Source organism: Pecten maximus, chromosome 10, assembly GCF_902652985.1.
Source record: "Pecten maximus chromosome 10, xPecMax1.1, whole genome shotgun sequence".
NCBI classification, from domain to species: domain Eukaryota; kingdom Metazoa; phylum Mollusca; class Bivalvia; order Pectinida; family Pectinidae; genus Pecten; species Pecten maximus.
The window spans coordinates 39,665,548-39,689,673 of NC_047024.1; the positions used below are offsets into that span (position 1 = coordinate 39,665,548).

General features: G+C 35.1%; 1 protein-coding gene across 1 annotated transcript in view; it reads right to left on the bottom strand.

Moving 5' to 3' along the window:
- Positions 1-24,126, bottom strand: part of LOC117335724 (kinesin heavy chain-like) — a 47,243-nt gene that overhangs the window by 6,657 nt on the left and 16,460 nt on the right. The window contains 14 exon segments of the mRNA XM_033895900.1: positions 46-124; positions 677-2,044; positions 2,046-2,123; positions 3,240-3,443; positions 3,707-3,839; positions 4,671-4,896; positions 6,899-7,098; positions 7,377-7,593; positions 8,323-8,446; positions 8,856-8,952; positions 13,220-13,231; positions 14,088-14,205; positions 15,000-15,115; positions 15,543-15,731. Coding sequence (XP_033751791.1) covers positions 46-124; positions 677-2,044; positions 2,046-2,123; positions 3,240-3,443; positions 3,707-3,839; positions 4,671-4,896; positions 6,899-7,098; positions 7,377-7,593; positions 8,323-8,446; positions 8,856-8,952; positions 13,220-13,231; positions 14,088-14,205; positions 15,000-15,115; positions 15,543-15,731 — 3,161 coding nt within the window.

The following is a 24,126-nucleotide window of genomic DNA, read 5'->3' on the forward strand; positions in this document are numbered from 1 at the left end:
ACTTATTAATTAATTAAATTATTATATATAACCATCTTGCTGTACCTTTGGTTCGCTTCCTAGGTTTACGCCTCTGTTTTTTCTCCGGTGTCTGCATCCCTAACTTGGCATGGATTGATGCTTGCTGTAAATACAAAGTAATCAAAAATAGAAACATCCATCTTATACTAAAATATCATCATTCAGAATAATGTCAAAGATTTTTGTACTTAGTTCTGATATATATCTCATAAAAATATTTTACATATCAATATTGACTGCATCCAACTTTGCTTAGTCAATTTTGAGACAAAAAAATATTTCAAAATTGATGAATTCATGTCTTGTTCACTACTGCCCAGCAAAGTCATTACAAAACTATTACAAGCCCATTACAAACCCGTTAAAAACACTGTTTCCATTAAAATTGGCCATTATTTCTCGTTTTCTTTTTTGGGACAAACCTGGAGTTAAGTAATGTAATGGGCATTATTTTTCTAAATTTCAATTACTTTCCTATTAATTTTTTCTTTGTAATGGTCATTAACAAAATAATGGCCATTACTTCATGTTTTGTAAAATGCAAGTATTTGATACATTAATGATGTTTCAGCAAAATATTTATAAAATATTCAAAACACATAATTGGCTAATAAAGTATTTTTGTCAATATTTCATGGTAATGAAGTAGACCTACCCTAGCCTCCGGGCCCCAAGCTTTGGTGTTACGACTGTTTGGCCACAAATCAACATCACTGTCCTCCTGGCTATATTTAACCTCCGGTCTTTCCTGTGATTTGCTGCGGACCCGACTACGACCACGACTCTCCTGTTGTTGTGCACGCATCAACGACTCTAAAACTGCTTCATCATCAGACCAGTTTGTCTGGCGCTCTCTACTTCCCCCTGCACGTTCACGACTTCCCCCTGCACGTTCACGACTTCCCCCTGCACGTTCACGACTTCTACTTCCGCCTCCTTGACTCCGCCCCCTTTCCTGACTTATCCCCCGTCTATCTGGACTCCTACCCTTCCGTACGGGACTCCGACCCTGTCGGACATCCCTGGGCTGTTTGGCAGAGCCGTTAAGAGGGTAAGGTGTGGTGTAGTACGGACTCTGTACTCGAGGTTTACGAGAATTAGTTTTAGGATTTCCACTAGTTCTAGCATACTGATCATACTGTTCATAATCGTAGTACACATTCTGATCCTCACGCTCTAGCATGTTAGCCAAAGCTGCGTCAAACGTTTGTGATGACAAACCCATTTTACGTCCGTCAAATTTATCCCCTGCACCCATGCCATACACATATTCACTTGGCATAACGGTGTCCCTCGGATCTGACTCGTAACCATTTACAATTTCAGGTTCTGATTCGTACACTTTTTGTTTACGTTCAGATTTCCGTGAACTTGACTTGAAATCATCTGTCATTCCGATACCACTTTCTGTCGCCCAGACGCCATTCTCAACTGGGAGACCATTAGGAAGTACTGTCTGGCCATTTCCAAGATCAAATCTTACACTCTGAGCCGTGCTTGGCCGGGAATAGGACGACTCCCAACGAGAAGTTGGATCTTTATCCCGTTTCTTTTGAGCGTAGAAATCCGAATCCGGTATAGATCTCATGCTCTTACTCGAGCCGGGCCGTCCATCCAAATTACTTCCTGTTGTACGATTTGTTTGACTGGTACCCGGCACATTGTCATTGACTAAACTCTCTGAATATTCTGTTCGTACCGTTTGTCGAGTCTGTGGAATATCAGTGTATGGCACTGTGGTGAAATGAGTTCTTGTTGTCTGTCGAGTACCTGGTGGTTCTGTTTGTCGTGTCCCTGGAGGTTCTGACGGAGCCGTGTTCTGTGTACGAGTTGTGTGCCGCGTCCCGGGATGTCCATCAGATGTTTTGATTCGCTCTTTGTCCTTTGATGGGTTATATTCACCGTTCATGGAAAGATGTCCCGGCGCAGTATGAGTCGTGCGATGTCCTTCATCCTCGCTTGCATATCCCCGCACATCTGCTGTGCGAGACATTCGAAGCATTTCCTTGAACTGTTTTAGTTTTCTCCCGTGTTGCAGCTTCTCTCATTTCCAGATGTTTGTTGTAAATCCACGCCTTCTCATGATCAATCTCTGTATGTACCTGTTAACAGAATCAAAACTGTGGTAATGCTTCTTCCAATTTTAATTTGCTAAATAAACTATTACACAGTATCAATACATATTGTATATATACCAGCATTTTCAAAATATATTGTATATGTATTTATATGTAAAGTAATTTTCTTGATGAGTTGCTTTGTACAGTACACAAAAAAGCCATCTCAATCAATCCATTCACATTCTACTCAATATGACATGACTGTTTAGAATTATTATGTAAGATTAATTTCATTATCATTTGGTTTTCAGCGAACAGAAAAAAAATAAATAAATAAAAAGATAGATGAAAATAATGCTTACCAGGTACATGTACTTTTTTTGGCATTATTTATGGCAAATACAATTAAATGTCAGTAGTTACAAATAATTTATAATATATAGCTGAATATGAAAAATGTACATCTTCAACTCGATCCTGTTAATGTCACTTTTGTGATAATGACACTTTTCTATTTATGTCACTTCTCTGACAATAACACTTTTCTGTTAATGTCAATTTCTGTTAATTTCAATTTTCTGATGATAACAGTTTTCTGTTTGTCACTTTTCTGATAATGCCACTTTTCTATTAATGCCACTTTCTGTTAATGCCGCTTTTTCTGATAATAACACTTTTCTGTTGATGTCACTTTTCTGACATTGTTATGTCACTATTCTGTTAAAGTCACATTCTGTCAATGTCACTTTTCTGTTTGTGTCGTTTTCTGATAATGACACTTTGCTGTCAATGTCACTTTTCTGTTTGTGTCGTTTTCTGATAATGACAACTTTCCTGTTATTGTCACTTTTCTGATAATGTCATCCCTGTTTATGTCACTCTTAATATAACTGAAAGATTTTTGAAACAACATTTTCTCCTATAATCTTTCTATGCAATGATTTAAATTGACACATGTTTTGGTGTGATCCATTAATATCACATCATTTTCGCTGTTGTATCGATCACAGCAAAATAAGGGTACTATGAGTTACATCCGGACAAACTAGGTCACAGACTAATTGTAGTCTAGTAGAGTCGATCAAGATCTGTTGCATTCTAATATCATGTAGACCCCTTCAGAGCTCACCAATGAAATTCCTATTCAATCCCACTGACCTTTTCCTGTTTCTTTTCCTTAGTTTTAAGCATTTCGAACACCTGTCGTGTATTGAGGCTTCCGTCACGGTTGCGGTACTTGCCGTACTGTTCTTTCATTGTTGGTTTCTCTACACTCTCAAGTTCCTGGTGAAATTCCTCTGAGTGTTTTTGTAGTTGGTTTCTCTTTTCCTCCAGAACTTCCAGTTTCTTGTCAAACTTATTCTGTAAGTATTAATATGTGTATGTCATTAACACTTTTATCAAATGTGAGAGATTGCTTGCACCTATTCTTACTTGATGATATTCAATTCTGTTTAAGGAAAAACAATTCCCATGATGGACAGACATGATTAGCACTATACACAAATGCCCCCCTCCCCCCCCCTCCCCCTTCCCCAATAAATGACAAAGCCTTAAAGCTTCTTTACTTATATATAAAATTTACTACAACCTCCACTGGCCCCGAGATCTGCTAATGCCCTTACCTGTCGTTTACGGAGCTGTTTTTCCACCAGTTTCTCACGTTCTATAAGATTACGATCGGCCTCTGTCGTTTCTAGCTGATTGACGTAAGCATGCTGGTCATCGACCTGTTCCTTAGCGACATTCAGCTTGTTCCTACAATCATGGTGAATCAGACATCTTTATATAATAGTACTTATAACCAGTTATAGCATATACCCTTGTTATAAGGTCATTTGTTCATTACATGTTTGTCGTTATATGGAGGGTGGCAATATACATGTATTGAAAATATATATTGATATACAGCATCTTATAAAGTTCTTACATTGATTTTTGGAAGGAGAAAGAAAGAAAGAAAGAAAGAAAGAAAGAAAGAAATATTAAGTGAGTTAGCTGGATTGAGAAAGCAGGATATATAGGGGAAAAAAACATCTCGACTGACAGGCACCACGATGAGTTTCTCAAGCTTATGTCACATTATAACACTGTATGGCATATACTTAGTATATTTATTCACATAAAAAAGAATCACATATCAATTGGTATTAAATTTAATACCACAGAAAAAAGAATCACATATCAATTGGTATTGAATTTAAAAAAAAAAAAAAAAGTGGCCCAATGGGCCTGTATGACTTACCTGGTACATCCTTCGAATGCAACATTGAAGTTGATCTATGTCATTGATGCAAGTGCTAAGCTGATTAGCACTTTCATCAAACACGAGATTATTGAAGTTGTTTAAATATCTAAGCACATGTGACCTGTAGCCTTGAAAGTTGGTAAAGATCATTAAAAATAGGTAGCCCCTCAGCCCAGCATGCTACAGCCCCAATAAATGGTCTCTTGGTTATTGAGAAGAGGTTGCATAATGGAAAAGATGATGCTGGACAGATACCAGTGAGATGGACACTGCACCACAGCATAAGCTTATCATGGTAAGTAAGCTAAAAAATTAAACCTTAAAAGACATTTCATGCCTACCTGATTTGTTCCTCAACAATATTGAGCTCCTGCTCTGCCAGGCCAATTTTCATCTCGACAAGCTCGCCTTCTTTCTCCATCTGAGCCTGTTGTAGAGTCTCCACCTTAGTATTGAGTTTCTTAATCTCCTTTACACGTTTCTGCTCAAACGGAGACTGGTATTTACTCCGTCTCGACTTGGAAACCAACATTTGTGATAAAGTCCGCTCTGGTTTCACTATTTCTTCTGAAAAATGAAATAGAAATGTTTTGAAAACAATGAAGAAGTTAGCTGTTGAGACATTTAGGATGCTATCAAAAACAAGAGATCCCAGAGGGATCTTGGCGCCCACCATTGAATGATCTTCATAGGTTCCATGTCAGATTGATCTTTTCTCTACTTTTCCCTTCATTTTACTAATCTGTGCAAATCGAGACATCCCTCCAGTACTTTTCAAACAAGGGAATCCTAGCTATATAAGAAAGTTGAGATTTAACGATAATGGCTGTTTGTTTGCCAGGTTGTTTTCAGGACAGACTGGTCCAAAAATGCAATACAAGGAACCAAGGGGAACCTACTTATGAAATTTGAGAAAGATCCATTCAGTACTTTGAGAAATAGAGATAACAAACTTCAATTGTCAAAATCCAAGATGGCGGTCTGTCGGCCATGTTGTTTTCCGATTGGTCTCAAATCGCAATATGCATAACTAGGCACCAAGGGAAACCTTCATATGAAATTTAAGAAAGATCCCTTCAGCACTTTCTCAGAAATAGCGATAACAAACTTCAATTGTCAAAATCCAAGATGGCTGCCTGTCGGCCATGTTGTTTTCCGATTGATCTCAAAACGCAATATGCATAACTAGGCACCAAGGGGGCCTACATATGAAATTTGAGAAAGATCCCTTCAGCACTTTCTCAGAAATAGCGATAACAAACTTCAATTGTCAAAATCCAAGATGGCTGCCTGTCGGCCATGTTGTTTTCCGATTGGTCTAAAAACGCAATATGCATAACTAGGCACCTAAGGGGAACCTACATATGAAATTTGATAATGATCCCTTCAGTACTTTCTCAGAAATAGCGATAACAAACTTCAATTGTCAAAATCCAAGATGGCTGCCTGTCGGCCATGTTGTTTTCCGATTGGTCTCAAAACGCAATATGCATAACTAGGCACCAAGGGGAACCTACATATGAAATTTGAGAAAGATCCCTTCAGTACATTTTCAGAAATAGCGATAACAAACTTCAATTGTCAAAATCAAAGATGGCTGCCTGTCAGCCATGTTGTTTTCCGATTGGTCTCAAATCGCAATATGCATAACTAGGCACCAAGGGAAACCTTCATATGAAATTTGAAAAAGATCCCTTCAGCACTTTCTCAGAAATAGCGATAACAAACTTCAATTGTCAAAATCCAAGATGGCTGCCTGTCGGCCATGTTGTTTTCCGATTAGTCTCAAAACGCAATATGCATAACTAGGCACCAAGGGGAACCTACGTATGAAATTTGAGAAAGATCCCTTCAGTACTTTCTCAGAAATAGCGATAACAAACTTCAATTGTCAAAATCCAAGATGGCTGCCTGTCGGCCATATTGTTTTCCGATTGGTCTCAAAACGCAATATGCATAACTAGGCACCAAGGGGAACCTACATATGAAATTTGAGAAAGATCCCTTCAGTACTTTCTCAGAAATAGCGATAACAAGAATTGTTTACGGACGGACGGACGGAGGGACGGACGGACCACGGACCACGGACGCAGGGCGATTTGAATAGCCCACCATCTGATGATGGTGGGCTAAAAAGATTCAACAAAAACACTATGAAGATAATTTTTTTAAGGAAAAGTGTATTCTAGAAATTCTATGGATTTATTTCATCTGAATGGTCTAATGGTTTAATTTGTGCCCCCCTCCTATTTTTTTTTTTTTTTTTTTTTACATTTTGATATACAATTTAAATTTTGAATATATATATATACATACATGTTATATCCAAATTATAAGAGAGTGAACACATAAATGGAGGACATTTTCAAATAAGCCCCTTAATTCCTTATAATTTGGGTCAAATTTTTTTTCACTGGGTAAGAGAGCTAGGGTGACTCGTTAGTGATATAATACAGTAAATCATGCTATACATTAATTAGTGATAAGTGTTATATCTTGCTATATTATGTACAGAATTACACATATTGTTTGCTCCATTTGTTACTTAGTCAGGACGAGAGTTATCTACCTTGATGTTGTTCCTTGGTCTCCTCTGTGTCGGTTTGAGCTAAGTCGTCAACAACAGGAATACCCGGATGCTTGGTGTTGTTTGTGTTGGTGACGTTGCGGGGTGGATGTTGTCTCGCCCGTTGTGGTTGTCGTGGCTTGATTTCTGGTTGGACAGTATGATTGTCCCAAGCATTCGTAATAGGAAAATCCACCGTTTTCCTAAAAAAGGAAATTTACAAAAGCCTAAAATGAACACTTGCCATATTTAAAACAAAAAAATATTTCATTAATGTCATTTATTTCATGAAATACTGATTTGTATTTCATTTTTGTATATCATTTTTCAAAAGAGTTTGTAACTCTAAATTAAGTCCATGGTAAGAATATTATCTTAAATTTAAAAGAATTCAAAGAAATATTTTAACTTTGAACCATGCAGATACATGCGATGGTCAAGTATATTGAGCTATCCAGTAGGTCTCTTAAGTTTAACTTACTCTCTCTCAAACTTTGTGGGCTCGTTACGTTTTGACGGCTGTTCCCGCGACACTTTCTCTGCGCGTTTACGACTAACTACTTCATCCGCACTATGGTAACCGTCCGGCACTCCAGTAATTTGTGGGTAATTTTGGTCAAGCATATTATGGTTGCCATCAGTGATCACACGTTTCAGAATCTTCAGACATTCTCGGAACTTATAAGGACTTGTTATACCTTACAAACAAAAGTAAAATACATGTCAATCAAAATTGTGGAAACATGATTATATACAATATAAGTAAAGCAAAATTTTAAAAATTCAAAATATTTGGAAATTTATCATAAACCTGACATACCCCCTTAATGAACAAGCGTGGATAACAGGCTGGTTTTAAATGACAGTTCAATCTTTTGGTGTTGTGTTTTTTTTGTTTTTTTTTTAAATAATTGTACTTCTGTATGAGTTTAACCATTTAAAGAAACTTGTGATATCATATAATAACTGATGCATTTACTTCAATATTATGAATAACAGGCATAAATATTAACTGAAATTAAATAAAAATTATAATAGTAATATCAAAGTCTTAAACCTACCTAAAATTCTATCAAAAAGAAAATATTCACTCATTAACAAAACAATTAACACTGTTTAAGATTTTCTTCTAATTTAATTATTTGTAATGACCCATAGATAGGCGTTTGAAGAAATTCTTATGAAACTTTTAACTTTATTGGTGACAAGCAGACAAATGGTTTAATAGTACGTGACTTTATCTTACATAATGTTTGTCGAGATTTGAGTTTTTCAATAAAAAGAGAGAAAACAAAGGAATATGACAATAAATATAAGGAATGGTTTAGAAGTGTACGTGTGTGTTACAGTGTATCCAGCAATTCATTAAAAATTTGCAAGATTCACCATTTAACTGATTACAGACACACGATCTTGTCAACACTGACCTGCAGTGACCGGATCATTGAGCTGACCACCCAGATATCTGGACACCACTTGTCCACACAGAATTTTGTCCTCGTCTGTCAGTTTGGCATTCATTTCCTCTATACTGAAGTTTGTTCCCGTCTCCTAGAAAAAAAAATTCCAATTACGGTATTGTCATTGTTTGACCTCGAGCCTACACCCCTGCATTTCCCTCAAACTCATCCCAGATGTCATGGTCCCTAAGCGTTTGTAGTGTATTTGAAGTACCAAACCAGTATTTGACTCTATATTATCTATACAGTGGGTGAAGGGGCTCCTATTGTTTTTCTTCTATAAATACTAACCAGATGCAGATACCTGTGATTTCGGTAAACAAATTACTAAACGGTCACTCAATACTTATTCCAACTTATTTTATAAAATGGGATTTGTAACAATTATAGATTTCATTACACCCATGGACGTGATGTAATGAATAAATAATAAATAATAAAGTTTTGTAGTAGCTATGCTAGAGCAAAGTAACAGCGGATAGACCACAGAAAAAACATACCCTTGCTGCTCGCATACAGGAGAGTTCAGTTTCAAGTTCTGCAACTCTTTTCCTTAATTTCTTAATTAATGTTTTCTCATCAACTTCTTCGTTTCTCCTGTAAGAAGAAAATTCATGTTAACAAACATCTAATAAATTTCCTCATGGCCATGTATAAAAGTTGAATGAACATACAAATTAACTTAATTAACATTATGCAAACTTATTCTAAAATACATGTACACAAATTTAAAGCATGTGCAATATAATAATCTGTACAAAGAAACAATCGATTCGCAGTCTCTATCACATTTATCAAATAACAGGCCTATAACTATATAATAGGACGTGATTATAGGAATTTAAATATCTAAATATTTTCTAAAAAAAAAAAAAAAAAAAAATTCAAATTAAGCACATATTCCCATAGTATAATTATAGATTATATCCCAGTATAGCCATAATGCTAAACCCAAAAATATATTTCAATAAGTATGGTATTATTTAATACCAAAATTAATATACCTGGAATCTGTCAATCTAAGCTGTCAATCTGAACTAAAATCCCAAGACAAAATCCATCAACAAACCTTTTTCTTTTCCATACTGCCGAATAGTCGGCAGTCCCAAAAATGGGGAGACCGACAGACTAATAACGTGTACATAATGAGGTACAGTACATTATCGAGTAATTACCGATCGACACAACTTGTATACTGTCTTCATGGTATACTTTATTTGTTTGTTGATTAAGTCATTATAATACACAAACAAACAACTGATATATATATATATATTATCACACCATTATAATACACACAAAATAGCAGGCAAGTTATATGTAATCACCCTGATGTTCAGCTAATTGTAGTAAATATCTTCAAATTTTGATATACTAAAATCATAAGGATTACAGAATCTAAAATTTGACTTTTACTCCAACTCAATTAAATGACGCCGAAAATGTTTAAAGGTAATTAAAAACAGTTATATTCCCTCCTCTATGCACCCTGTACTAATTACCAAATTCAAGATTCCTGCAAATAACTATTTATGTAATTTCTAAAATAAGCGAACTTTTCTCTAATAATCATCAAAATCTCTCAGAATGCTACAATGGATATATATGTTCATGCTTTAATTAAGTTTGAAGTCTTTTATTTGACATATTAGTATCTATCATTGCAACAGATATCCATTGTTTTAACTCTAAAATTTTAATTGGGCTTGAATAATTTCATGACCAAACACAATAAAAAAAATATACGTAAATACACGAGTATATAACAATCAGCTACAACTGTTGCATATAAACTTTTACATTCATCAACACCCTAACAGATTTTTTCACCGAAGTATGTTTAAATTGAAAAGCATGTGTCATATGTTAACAATTGATAAAACCTATATTTGACTTTATAAGTATTAAAATGTTTAACAAAATTATATATTTTCAGAACATTTACCGTTTTCATAACTCATTGAGGTTTAAATACATGTAGCATGTAGGTAAGTATTATTTACATTGTACTACCAAATACCTGGGAGTCTCGATACTTTGTGTCAAGTCGACACATTTTAGATCTTCTGAACGACACAAAGAGATACAGTTTATGGTTGATTGACTGGCACGCTTGTCGGTATTTAAATTCAATAATGTGTGAAAAATAGTGACAAAATAAATACACAATACCCAAGCATGTGGGAATTCGACAATCAACGAATAGTTACCTTCAGAAGTTTAAAAACAATTCATATATATTTTTTTCATTTGATATGTATTGTACATATGACACTCTCTAAAAGATTCTAATAATGTTAAATTGAATTATTTTGAAGACTTGAAATGTTTATCTAAGAATTAAAAAAAAAAATTTTGAATCAATTTGCATAATTTCTTAATTGTGTGTGTTTTTGTTGTTGTTTCTGATTAAAACTGAAATCTTTAAGATTAGCGTTTCCACAATAATTAAAACACATGCATTTGATGAACATCAACACTTACAGGTACTATAGGAACAACCAAATTTTTAATTTTAACTGCCATGCATTTTAAAATATCTATCAATGAAAATAATGTTGATAATTTCATGATGATTGCTTTTTTATTTTTATTTTCCCAGGTCAAACAGGTCAAACTATCAGAAGTGATATATCAAGATGCCAATTAAACAAATCCCTGTGGTTAACATTATAAAAGTACATCTTTTGAAAATACAAACTTTGAAATTATTTAATTTCTAAAGGGTTACTAACTCTACCTAAATCTACAGGTAATTGAACATAACATAGAATTGGAAAAGAAAAACAGAATATAAGCTGAAAGATATACACGAATGCATTTATAAGTGATATGCAGACAAAGGTTTAAAAGAGGGGATAATTCAAGCAAAGCTTTTATATAAAGGGAGATAACTCTAATAAATGTATAATAAATACATTATGCATAGATATTATTCATATCTCATTTTAAAAAAGGTTGCATACAAATCAACTATATAATTGGTACATGTATAATTATAGTAAAAGGCCAGAAAAGATGAATGTGTTTCAGGTTTTTTTGATAACCAATTTGCTGCCTTAGTTACTAATATTAACAATATACTGTCAAGTACAGGCAGTGGAAATATCTTTCATGTCTAAAACATATTCCACTAACCTACTCAATTACAATATTTCACAATATTTACCTGCTGATCAACCTACCCTGTAACCTCCCTCCCTCCCCCCCCCCCCAACTTTTTTTTTTGTAGGAAACCTAAATAGCTTTGATCCTACTTTTAATATGAATTATCTGTAAAACTCTTTATTTCAATAATTTCAAAACTCCAAAAGTCCACAAAAAAAAATGCATTTTCAAATATCCAAAAAAGGTCAATCAATTAGTTTTCAATGGCTTAAAAATTTGAATGTAAGCAATGTTTCCTATAGATTTTTTTTTTAAGTTTTAAGCGCTGTAAGATAGGTGTGATGAGCTTTTTTGTTTGGATGAAATACCTGAAACACATATTTTGATTTTTGGCCTCAAATATAGGGATTTAGCTTCCTATGATAAATAACCTCAGTGACATCCTCAACCTGAAATGTTTAATACAAATTTGAGTGCATCTTTTATTATGTACAAATGTATATTGTTTTAAAAAAACATTGATTAGAGGAATATATCATTAATTTTCCCAGGGACCTGTTTTTTCTCAAAGAAGGAACAATTAACTTTCTTCAGACACTACTATGTTAGTTAACCTTGAAAAAATAAATTATTGAAAATAAGTAATTTTTATCAATAAAGTTATTATGCAAACAAGGAACACTCTGGGACAAAATTAGGTAATTTTAATACATTGTACATGTATTTACCGTGGTACCAATTTTTTTTGTTTTGTTTTTGTTTTTGTTGAATTCTCAGAATATATGCAAATCCCATTCACTTTTTTCAATAACTCTGAAATTCTTTTACAGCTTGGATGACCCAGAACTATCCCTGCTGAGATGGTAGAAGTAGACTGCATGTTCTATTAAATGTTCTGTTTATGATGAAGGCTTTAAAGCAGGATGTTAACATACCAAACACCAAATCTAAACATTAAAGAATTTAAAGGGGCCAAACAATATGTTGAATCCCTCAGTAGTTTAATACACAGACAAGGGGAGATAATTCAGGAGTTGATCATACAGACAAGGGGAGATAATTAAGGAGTTGATCATACAGACAAGGGGAGATAATTCAGGAGTTGATCATACAGACAAGGGGAGATAATTCAGGAGTTGCTCATACAGACCAGGGGAGATAATTCAGGAGTTGATCATACAGACCAGGGGAGATAATTCAGGAGTTGATCATACAGACCAGGGGAGATATTTCTATGGCAATATCACATTTTCAAAAATTGTCCCAAATCAAAATCCTGTCCATAAAATCAAAACTACCAGTAATAAACTAGTTAAAAACTGTGAGAGGAGATTTTCAGACAAACAAACAAAAGATTTTGTCTGATGAATGGAAAAATAATTATAATAATCCCATTTAATTTTGACAGGTTTATAAGAAAAATCTTTTAATGATTTAGGAAATCAAATACTGTCTTTTTGATTACACAACAATGAGAAAATTAGTAATGTACAGGGAAATCCTAGAAGCTAAATAAAATCAATTTTGAGTCCGCATTGAAAAACTTTTCATAAAACTTTTCTATCTTTATCAGGAGTCTCACTAAACACTTAAAGTTATTAAAAGTTGTCAGAGTTTTAATGTTATTTGAAGGACCTGAAGCAATAATGGCAGTATCAGATTCAGAAGAGAAAGATGACATCTTCTACTTAGTGTACACATAGCACACGGTCCATGATGTAACTCTGACATAACGATAAATTAGTGCTGAGCTTACCATACTTTACTCCTGATAAAACGGTAAATAAATAAAATTAAGGTCAATGTCAGAAGGTTCAATGTCAAGGTCATTCTGCTGCTGACCATATAAGGTCATATACATCAGAAAGACAATACTTATGTCTAGTCATGCATGCAAATCACAACTTGCTTGAACATAAAATAGTTAAATGCTCCAAAATTGCAAAGTCTGTGATTATTTGAAAATTTAACATGACACTGATTTCAACCACTTTTTGAGTCAATTTTCAACGCATAAATGGCTAATGTTTTAACATGTTATACTGCCATGTCATTAATATGGTGAGGCATATGTGTTGTAACACTATTGTGACATCATAAATGATCGATGACATCACAATAAACATACAACATCACATGGTAATCTCTGTTCAGAAAAGCATACAGCCAGAGTCAAAATTGTGTAAAATCATAAATATAAAATTGAGAGATTTCCCTTATATTCTAATAAATATCAGTAATGTGATAAACAGAATCTCACACTTGTATCATATGGAATTGATTTAACTTGTTAAATAATTGTATATGCCACATCCCTAAAGGCTTATGACATATCAAATTGATGAACTAATTTAATAAATTCCAAAGACATAGCCACTCATGTAAGATCCTCAATCTTTTGTAAATTTCCCAACTTCACACACATTTTTAAATGAAATTTTTACTATGTTTTTTCCATGTTCTATTTCAAACCAACTCCTTGCCTCGATCCGTCTGACAGAAGAAAAAGTGACATTATTATATTATTACATCATTTCTTACTTGCGTGTTACAAAAATCTGTCCTAAAATATTTTCCTCGCCATTATAATTTATTACGAGCCTTAATATCGCCTTCATACTTACGAGACACTGTTGGCGATACAGGCCACTCGGCCGGCAAATCTACACGTTGATATAGACTCTCCAATATTCTCTAACTCCAACGAGGTGGTTGCTATCATAGCAGTAAGGCAATTCCCTCCTTAATACAGAAATATTTATAATTAGCTGATAAACACAACGGGTTTCCTTAGTGAAAAATAACATTTTGTTTCATCGCTTCAACTTTTGAAAAAAACTTATCTAGCTCCATATTTTATGTTAATATCTAAAAGTGGCATTTTTTTTTTTATTAAACCAAAAAACCCCATATGTATTTAGTTTCAAACATGAATAATGTATAAAATCTCCAACAGAACGACATACAGCTACACAATCTATGTCATAAGCAACTAAAAATATTTAATTCAATACTAAATTATGAAGTAAAATTTCAGTCAAAGACAGTTCAGAAAGTTGGAGATTTTTTTATAGATTATCTCCCCTCCCTAAATCCATTGACTGTCAAGCATAAACACATATTGTACCCACTACTATGGTAGCTGTATCCATACTCCTTATGCAGCATTTAAAACTCCCCTTTACAATATTAACCAGACATTAAACTGTATCTCTACCCCGGGGTAATATTAGCCATGGTACCTTAACCCCAACCCCAGGGGGACATACCCAGTATAATCCAACAACAGATATCTCTACCCCGGGGTAATATTAGCCATGGTACCTTAAACCCCAACCCCAGGGGATACATACCCAGTATATTCCAACAACAGATATCTCTACCCCGGGGTAATATTAGCCATGGTACCTTAAACCCCAACCCCAGGGGGACATACCCAGTATATTCCAACAACAGATCTCTCAATAAATTAACCCCCGACCCCAGGGATAAAGTATACCCTGACACCAGTTATCCCTACCCCAGAGGACACTTACCCAGACTGTCCCTAAGGACCATAGTGAGCAGAGAGTTTCTGTAAGGGACATGTTTTGGGGTCGACAAGTCTGCAGAACTAGGACGGGCGCCATGACGACTGTGTCGGAACGATTGACTGAAAATTACCAAGAAAACTTTTAATGACTAAATAATGCACTACATGCAGCAGAGATCTGAGAATATCTCTTTCAAATAAGATGTAACACTATTATTTATTTTCTAATCATATCCTTTTCCAGAAGTACTGCTGCAGAAGATATACAATATAGAAAAGAAAGAAAAATCAATGAACTAATTTTTTCAAATTGCTTCCTTGAAACAGCAACCTCTAACATAAAAGTAAAAAGAAAATAGAAAAACATTTCCTGAAGAAATTATGTGGCCTTAGTTTAAGTATTAATAATTTGTTTTCAAGATTTATGAATAAAAAAATTATGAAATAATTAAATTACAAAATTTATTTGATTGGTTGAGAAAATTTATAAATCTATGCAGAAGATATTACAAAGTAGAAATCGTCCACAAGGCTCAGGTAAGCGTACCTGCGTGACAATCCTGCACTGCCAATCCGGTTGTTTTTCGATGTTGACTCGCCCTGTAGGGATATGATCACTGTCTCAAGGAAGTGGAGGGATAAATTGATGGACCGCGCTTCGTCTAGTAGATGACCTTCGACCCCTGTTTTTGAGACTCGTTCTGACCCAGCTAAATCAACCAAGTGTAATTTTGATCTGGAAAAAAAAGAAGAAAAAGTGGTTAGAAATGAACAAAACTTTGTTAATAAAAAAATGCAATAATGTCAAGTGTTCAGAAAAAAACTTTTCATCAATATCCTTCTGATTTACCTTTAATGCCTCTTAAATGCCGTACAAAAAACTCTTTCCCAAGAAAATTAACCAAGGATCACTTTGTATACATTTTTACACTCACTTTTGGAAAATCACCTCAACTTCAAATTTTCTATTCACTTGATTGTTGCAATAAAGAAACTGTTTGTCGACTGCCACATGTCAAATCTGTCAACATTTCTTTAACATATATTCCTGCTAGTTAATCCTCAACATGTTTGTTTGATCAATACAGTGAATATGTGCACGTGTCTGTCGCTGTAGATTAACTTTGACTTGATAGAATTATTTTAAATGTCTGGCATAATGAAATACCTCGGTAGCTACATACAATTAAACAGTGTTTTCCATTTAAATATTTGAAAAAAACACTTACAATTTTTATAATGGGTTTACACAAACTTTTATAACCGAACATTTAGTTCAAGACAAAAATATTTTAATGCAGTTTTAGTTCTTGCATTTACACATGAGGAGGAACTTCCTTAATGTTTCCGAGCACTGAGCTCACATCCCAACACCCAGGCCCCCTCATCAAGCATTAGTTTGAGTAAATGTTTGTATTAGCAACCCTGGTAGATAGCCGCAATATACCTCTCAGCTAGCTAGTGCAAAATGTTCTTAAATTAGCTAATTGATCAGTTGAGCATAAGACATCCTCACACAGCGGTAGTGAGATGGTCAGGTCTGAGTTTGATCCCCAGTGAGGAATAATTATCATGCTCTTCGGTCCTCGTTGCATTGTATATTATTGCTTGAAATTTTCTTTTTCCCTTCCATATTTTCTACATGTTTTCAAACATTTCATGGACCGGAAATAGTAAAAACTATAACTAAGTCACAAATCAGGTTTTGGTTTGGTTAGTTTTTGTTTAACGTCCTATTAACAGCCAGGGTCATTTAAGGATGTGGCAGGTTTTGGAGGTGGAGGAAAGCCGGAATATCCGGAGAAAAACCACCGGCCTACGATCAGTACCTGGCAACTGCCCCACATAGGTTTCGAACTTGCAACCCAGAGGTGGAGGGCTAAGTGATAAAGTGTGGGGACACCTTAACCACTCGGCCACTGCAGCCACTACAAATCAGGTACCAGACACTTGGTCCTATCAATTGAAGCAAGTAATATCTGTCCGACGAAAGTTTTACTTGTCGGGGTCCAGCCGCCCGATGTCTGGCATTTCACAGCTGGATCGGTTGAGTGTTAAAACTAGACTAAGTCAACTAGCTGGAGGTCCTAGTTTGATTGTCGAGGCTTTGAAATTAATATATATGTATGTATTTTATCATATTCTCACCCACACATATATTAAGTATTTTATTTACATCATCATTTAATGCAGTTTTCATTGCACTGTTCACATGTCTACATGCACCCAAATTGAAAAAGTAGTGGATTAAAAATTTCAGTTTAAATATTAATAACAAGTTTTATATACCATTTACTTACCACACTTTCTGTTCAGTAGGTATAGAACAGTCGAGTGAGATTAAAAAGGATTACAAAAATGCTATATATATATATATATATATATATAATACATATACTACTTAGCATGATTACATTGTATTATTGTATCATATTATGTTAAAATATATACACTATAATTTTTTCTTGTTTCACTTTCAGATGTTTTCATCCAGACAAATCGATCAAATAAATAAATTGGCATGTGATAAATCCAACCACAAATACAAACTTTGAATATTTAAAGAAAATATTTTCCTTTTTATTGTAACCCATGTCTATAGTCTCTCTGGAGGGGTACAATTTGGTTTTGTATAATGTTTAACGACCTACCAACACCTCAGGTCATATAAAGAAGACCTACCTTATATGTGTGGGTTTGGTTTAGTTTAGTAGTTTTTATCCCCGGATACTTTTACGATAGGGGATACAAATTTGACATGACACTAGTATGTTTGTGTTGATTTGACTCAATGTAAAAACACGGTTCTCAGATGTCGACTTTATAGTGCTGCCTCACTGAAGCATCTGCAGAAGACACCCAAGAACTACCATTTTGATCAACTTTGGTACAGGTGTATGTTTCGGCCATGGACTGCAACCATGCAAAGCCTTCCTTACAGGTGTGAATATTCTACTAATGTGAGGTAGTGTCAAGGGATTGAGATATTATCAGAACAACAAAGTTGTTTAGAAAGAAAAAACCCAAATTTAGTCGCCTCTTACAATTATGTAATGGGGGCAGCAGGTACAATTTTTCCACCCTATAGATACCTGCACTGCAGCACGGGAGGGAAGACATCAGGTTTCCATTTGTAGGTCTGAGCATAATTTAACAATTCTTGGAGCCATGCATACTAAGTATTTATTAGAAACAAAAACCCTTTTATCATCTTCCAAGATTTGGTCATTTTCTTCACAAAATTTCCCCACAATCCAACAATCACAAATTAAATTTAACGCTGTACTGATAAATACATGTATCCACAATCCGGTCTGTAATTTAGTAACAGCCAAATTTGCCCTTTTTTCCACAAATTGCCCCAGAATCTACAAATCCACATACCCAATCCGACGGCAATCCAGTTAATAAATTTCAAATGTCCACAAAACCTACGTATACTTACTGTACCTCCATGCAGTATAAGGTTAAATGCCCTCTCCTCGTATCATTAAATGGGTTCAGATTTCTATATTGGGCTCCATACAGTACAAATAACCAATCAGAGATAGGGAAGTCTCCCCCAATACTATCAGTTCTCTATATGTCAACTTAACCCACTGTTACTATAAATATAACACAAAGTTTTGATCCATTTTAAATTCGTACCAGTGATAAGGATAGAGGTTGTAAACTATCTTAGCATTTAATTAAAAGCACAGCTTATCAACCCTTACTGAATTGCAGCATATTGACAGCTTAAGGTATTACAGGCAAATGGCAGCACCTGAACTGAAAATTGCAGCAGACTGCTGCAAATATACTGCAAGAGTACTACTTCAAAATCTGAGATCTACTCTCAAGCGCTAACACTTCATCAATTTTGTTCATACATGATAGGTCAATACTTCAAATATATATATGGCTGATGATTTTAATGTACCATTAATGGTCAAACTTCGCTGGTTCAAACTCTGATAACTCGAAGATTCGAGAACTGATTTATTTGAAGTAATAATTCAGTTCCAACCTTCACAGTAATTTTATATATAAAATTCTATATAAAATATACACACCAATACCTTGAATACTAGGAATATCTAATTTTTTCATGACCCCACTAACTTTGAGACTTAAGGTTCCACATGAGACCTTAAGGTTCAACATGAGACTAGGTTCCACATGAGACCTTAAGGTTCCACATGAGACAAGGTTCCACGCTGTTTGTACTTTACTGAGGCTTAAAATTTTCTGTATTTTGGAGCATATTAAAATAGTCGGAGACTGCATAAAAGTAATTATATTGTTTAACTTTTTAATTTTTTTTCTGTTTCGTTTCTAGTTTTATCAAACTTGTTATCCTGTACCTATATAGCTATTTACCTACATTACCTGTATAGCTCGTTCAACAGCGAGCCAATCAACTTTCCCTACTATCAGTTGGCCTTAAAATCATCTTTTATAGTATTTCTTCTGTCCAATATAGTATATTCCAATAGACATCAATGTTTTACAATACTTAGATTTTCTGACAATATGCTGATCCAATCTTAAATAACTTTTGCAATACTACAAATTTCCCTGTATAAAATACCATACACTAAAATTCACACCTGCAATCAAAAATGCAATAATGTACCTGTAAATGAGAGCTATTAAGATCCAGCACCAAATTACACCTGTACAGAGCACCTGGAGGTGTCACAACATCAGTTGCAGTGTAGAAGATCCTCTCATTTCAAAAACAACTCACCAACACGTTTTGCATTGTGTACGGACTAAACATTGTATAAATACATTTCCATTGATTCGGAGGCACAAAACATCATCTGTTAAAATGCAATATTAATGCCTTGTGTTCGATCGTGTGTTATATCAACATTTAAAATACAAATGTCCCATTGTATAAATTCAAGGCATGCATCAAATTAAATCCATTTAAAGCAAGGTCGACACTGCTACCTGTTCTTTCAACTTTCTACAGTGTACGTACCAGAGAGAAATCGACCAGTTTTACAAGTAAAAGTATCTAATCTTAGCCAATCTACAAGACACAGCAGTACAATACCATTCACAGTCTGGCTGAATTTGTCTTCAGCTTTGAGATTCTGCCACAAGTTTAGAAATGAAAGTGAAATGATAGCCTCCAGGATAAGGCCTTTTCACCTTGACTAACAGTATGATCCTTTAAAGAGGTAACGAGTCTTAAGTCCATATAATCACAGGACACCGTTATGACGGATTATTGTGATTCTAAGGCAAGGCCATCACAAATGTTAGGTTTTCGTGTTTATATGTGAATCGATCAATTTGGCTATGATATAACTGACTTCTTAGCCTGTACTCAGCTGAACAAAACTTATGATGTAATAATTTGCAGGCTTATTTAAGTTGTATTGAATACAGTATTTTAAAAATAAAATCAGGCTTATTTATGTTGTATTGAATACAGCATTTTTTAAATAAAATTTATATACAATCAGGATCGAAATACAGAGTCTTATCACAATTCTATTATAAAATTGTTTGTGTAATATCTCATATCTGTATAAAATTGATACTATAACAAGAGATCCCAGAGGGATCTTGGCGCCCACCATTGAATGATCTTTATAGGTTCCATGTCAGATTGATCTTTTCTCTACTTTTCCCTTCCTCTAAGTCTTACTAATCTGTGTAAATTCAGAAACAGCCCTGGCTGTCTGTCGGCCATGTTGTTTTCCGATTGGTCCCAATATGCAAAACTATATATAGCTAGGCACTGAGGGGAACCTACATATGAAATTTGAGAAAGATCCTTTCAGTACTTTCTGAGAAATAGCGATAACAAACATCAATTGTCAAAATCCAAGATGGCTGCCTGTCAGCCATGTTGTTTCCCGATTGGTCTCAAAATGCAATATGCATAACTAGGCATCAAGGGGAGCCTACATATGAAATTTGAGAAAGATCCCTTCAGTACTTTCTGAGAAATAGCGATAACAAACTTCAATTGTCAATATCCAAGATGGCTGCCTGTTGGCCATATTGTTTTCCGATTGGTCTCAAAATGCAATATAAATAACTAGGCACCAAGGAGAACCTACATATGAAATTTGAGAAAGATTCTTTCAGTACTATCTCCGTAATAGCGATAACAAACTTCAATTGTCAAAATCTAAGATGGCTGCCTGTCGGCCATGTTGTTTTCCGATTGGTCTCAAAATGCAATATGCATAACTAGGCACCAAGGAGAACCTACATATGAAATTTGAGAAAGATCCTTTCAGTACTATCTCCGTAATAGCGATAACAAACTTCAATTGTCAAAATCTAAGATGGCTGCCTGTCGGCCATGTTGTTTTCCGATTGGTCTCAAAATGCAATATGCATAACTAGGCACCAAAGGGAACCAGCATATGAAATTTCAGAAAGATCCCTTCAGTACTTTCTGAGAAATAGCAATAACAAACTTAAATTGTCAAAATCCAAGATGGCTATCTGTCGGCCATGTTGTTTTCTGATTTGTCTCAAAATGCAATATGCATAACTAGGCACCAAGGGGAACCTGCGTATGAAATTTGAGAAAGATCCCTTCAGTACTTTCTGAGAAATAGCGATAATAAACTTCAATTGTCAAAATCCAAGATGGCTGCCTGTCGGCCATGTTGTTTTCGGATTGGTCTCAAAATGCAATATGCATAACTAGGCACCAAGGGGAACCTTCATATGAAATTTGAGAAAGATCCCTTCAGTACTTTCTGAGAAATAGCGATAACAAACTTAAATTGTCAATATCCAAGATGGCTACCTGTCGGCCATGTTGTTTTCTGATTGGTCTCAAAATGCAATATGCATAACTAGGCAACAAGGGGAACCTACATATGAAATTTGAGAAAGATCCCTTCAGTGCTTTCTGAGAAATAGCGATAACAAACTTCAATTGTCAAAATCCAAGATGGCTGCCTGTCGGCCATGTTGTGTTCCGATTGGTCTCAAAATGCAATATGCATAACTAGGCACCAAGGGGAACCTTCATATGAAATTTGAGAAAGATCCCTTCAGTACTTTCTGAGAAATAGCGATAACAAACTTCAATTGTCAAAATCCAAGATGGCTGCCTGTCGGCCATGTTGTTTTCCGATTTGTCTCAAAATGCAATATGCATAACTAGGCACCAAGGGGAACCTACATATGAAATTTGAGAAAGATCCCTTCAGTACTTTCTGAGGATTAGCGATAACAAGAATTGTTTACGGACGGACGGAGGGACGGACGGACGGAGGGACGGCCGGATGGAGGGACGGACGGACGGACGGACGGACGACGGACCACGGACGCAGGGCGATTTGAATAGCCCACCATCTGATGATGGTGGGCTAAAAATAATTTAAATCTTGCCCTTTGTATTTTTTTAAAAGATTTTCATCAATAATTAAGTTATTAAATTTTATACAGATTTATTCAATTACAGATTGCTGTGGTGGGTGGGAGGCCTAGGGCTTGGGGGCAGCTTATTCCGGATACACAGTGTTACCCTAAAATTGACTAATGTTCAACATAGACTATGTTTGCATTGGCCTGACTAAATCCCCCATATTTGACTTAAAGTTGTAAACATCACATTGGACATCAAGTGTTCAGTGTATTTATCTTCTACACCATTCTCACTGACTAAGTCAACAAAATGTTTGTTGAGATTTTCCACAAGTGAAGATTCTATCTATCTCAAACAACAATAAACTGTTTTTAATACCATCTAACAATCTATAAACATATCAGAAACCAGTGAAATGGTAAATAAGGACACCTGTACAGTTGGTATAAATGTACATCATTTAAAATAGAAATTTATTTGGAGAGAAGACAATACAGAGTTCACCATGGCCAAGTGACTGTATATAAGACAACATATTGTGAACATGGAAAGGAATTTATAATCTTGGATGTTGGTAAGAAATTAAGCCTGATTTTATTTGCACAAATGTTGATTTCCGATCCTGTTTGGTTGAAATTGTTTATAGTGAGTCATAGATCTCCTCTACCTATATAGAGATTATAAGTTTGATTCACAACCTGCCTAAAAAGGCCACCTTTCTTTACTGACGCTGTGTCTGTATAAAGGCTACCTTTTTACACAGACTATTTGTCTATTCACGTCATCTGTCTAACTGACCACATGTCTGTAAAGGTCACCTGTCTATACTGACCACATGGCTATAAAGGTCACCTGTCTATACTGACCATGTGTCTATAAGGTCACCTGTATATACTGACCACATGTCTATAAAGGTTACCTGTCTATACTGACCACATGTCTGTAAAGGTCACCTGTCTATACTGACCACATGGCTATAAAGGTCACCTGTCTATTCTGACCATGTGTCTATAAAGGTCACCTGTCTATACTGACCATGTGTCTATCAAGGTTATCTGTCTATACTGACCACATGTCAATAAAGGTTATCTGTCTATACTGACCACATGTCTATAAAGGTCATCTGTCTATACTGACCACATGCCTATCAAGGTCATCTGTCTATACTGACCACATGTCTATGAATGTCACCTGTCTATACTGACCACATGTCTATAAAGGTTATCTGTCTATACTGACCACATGTCTATAAAGGTCAACTGTCTATACTGACAATGTGTCTATAAAGGTCATCTGTCTATACTGATCATGTGTCTATAAAGGTCACCTGTCTATACTGACCATGTGTCTGTAAAGGTCACTTGTCTATACTGACCACATGTCTATAAAGGCCATCTGTCTATACTGACCACATGTCTATAAAGGTCATCTGTCTATACTGACCACATGTCTGTAAAGGTCACTTGTCTATACTGACCACGTGTCTATAAAGGTCACCTGTCTATACTGACCATGTGTCTATAAAGGTTACCTGTATATACTGACCATGTGTCTCTAAAGGTCACCTGTCTATACTGACCATGTGTCTATAAAGGTCATCTGTCTATACTGACCACATGTCTATAAAGATCACCTATCTATACTGACCATGTGTCTATGAAGGTTATCTGTCTATACTGACCACGTGTCTATAAAGGTTACCTGTCTATACTGACTATGTGTCTATAAAGGTTACCTGTCTATACTGACCATGTCTATAAAGGTTACCTGTCTATACTGACCACGTGTCTATAAA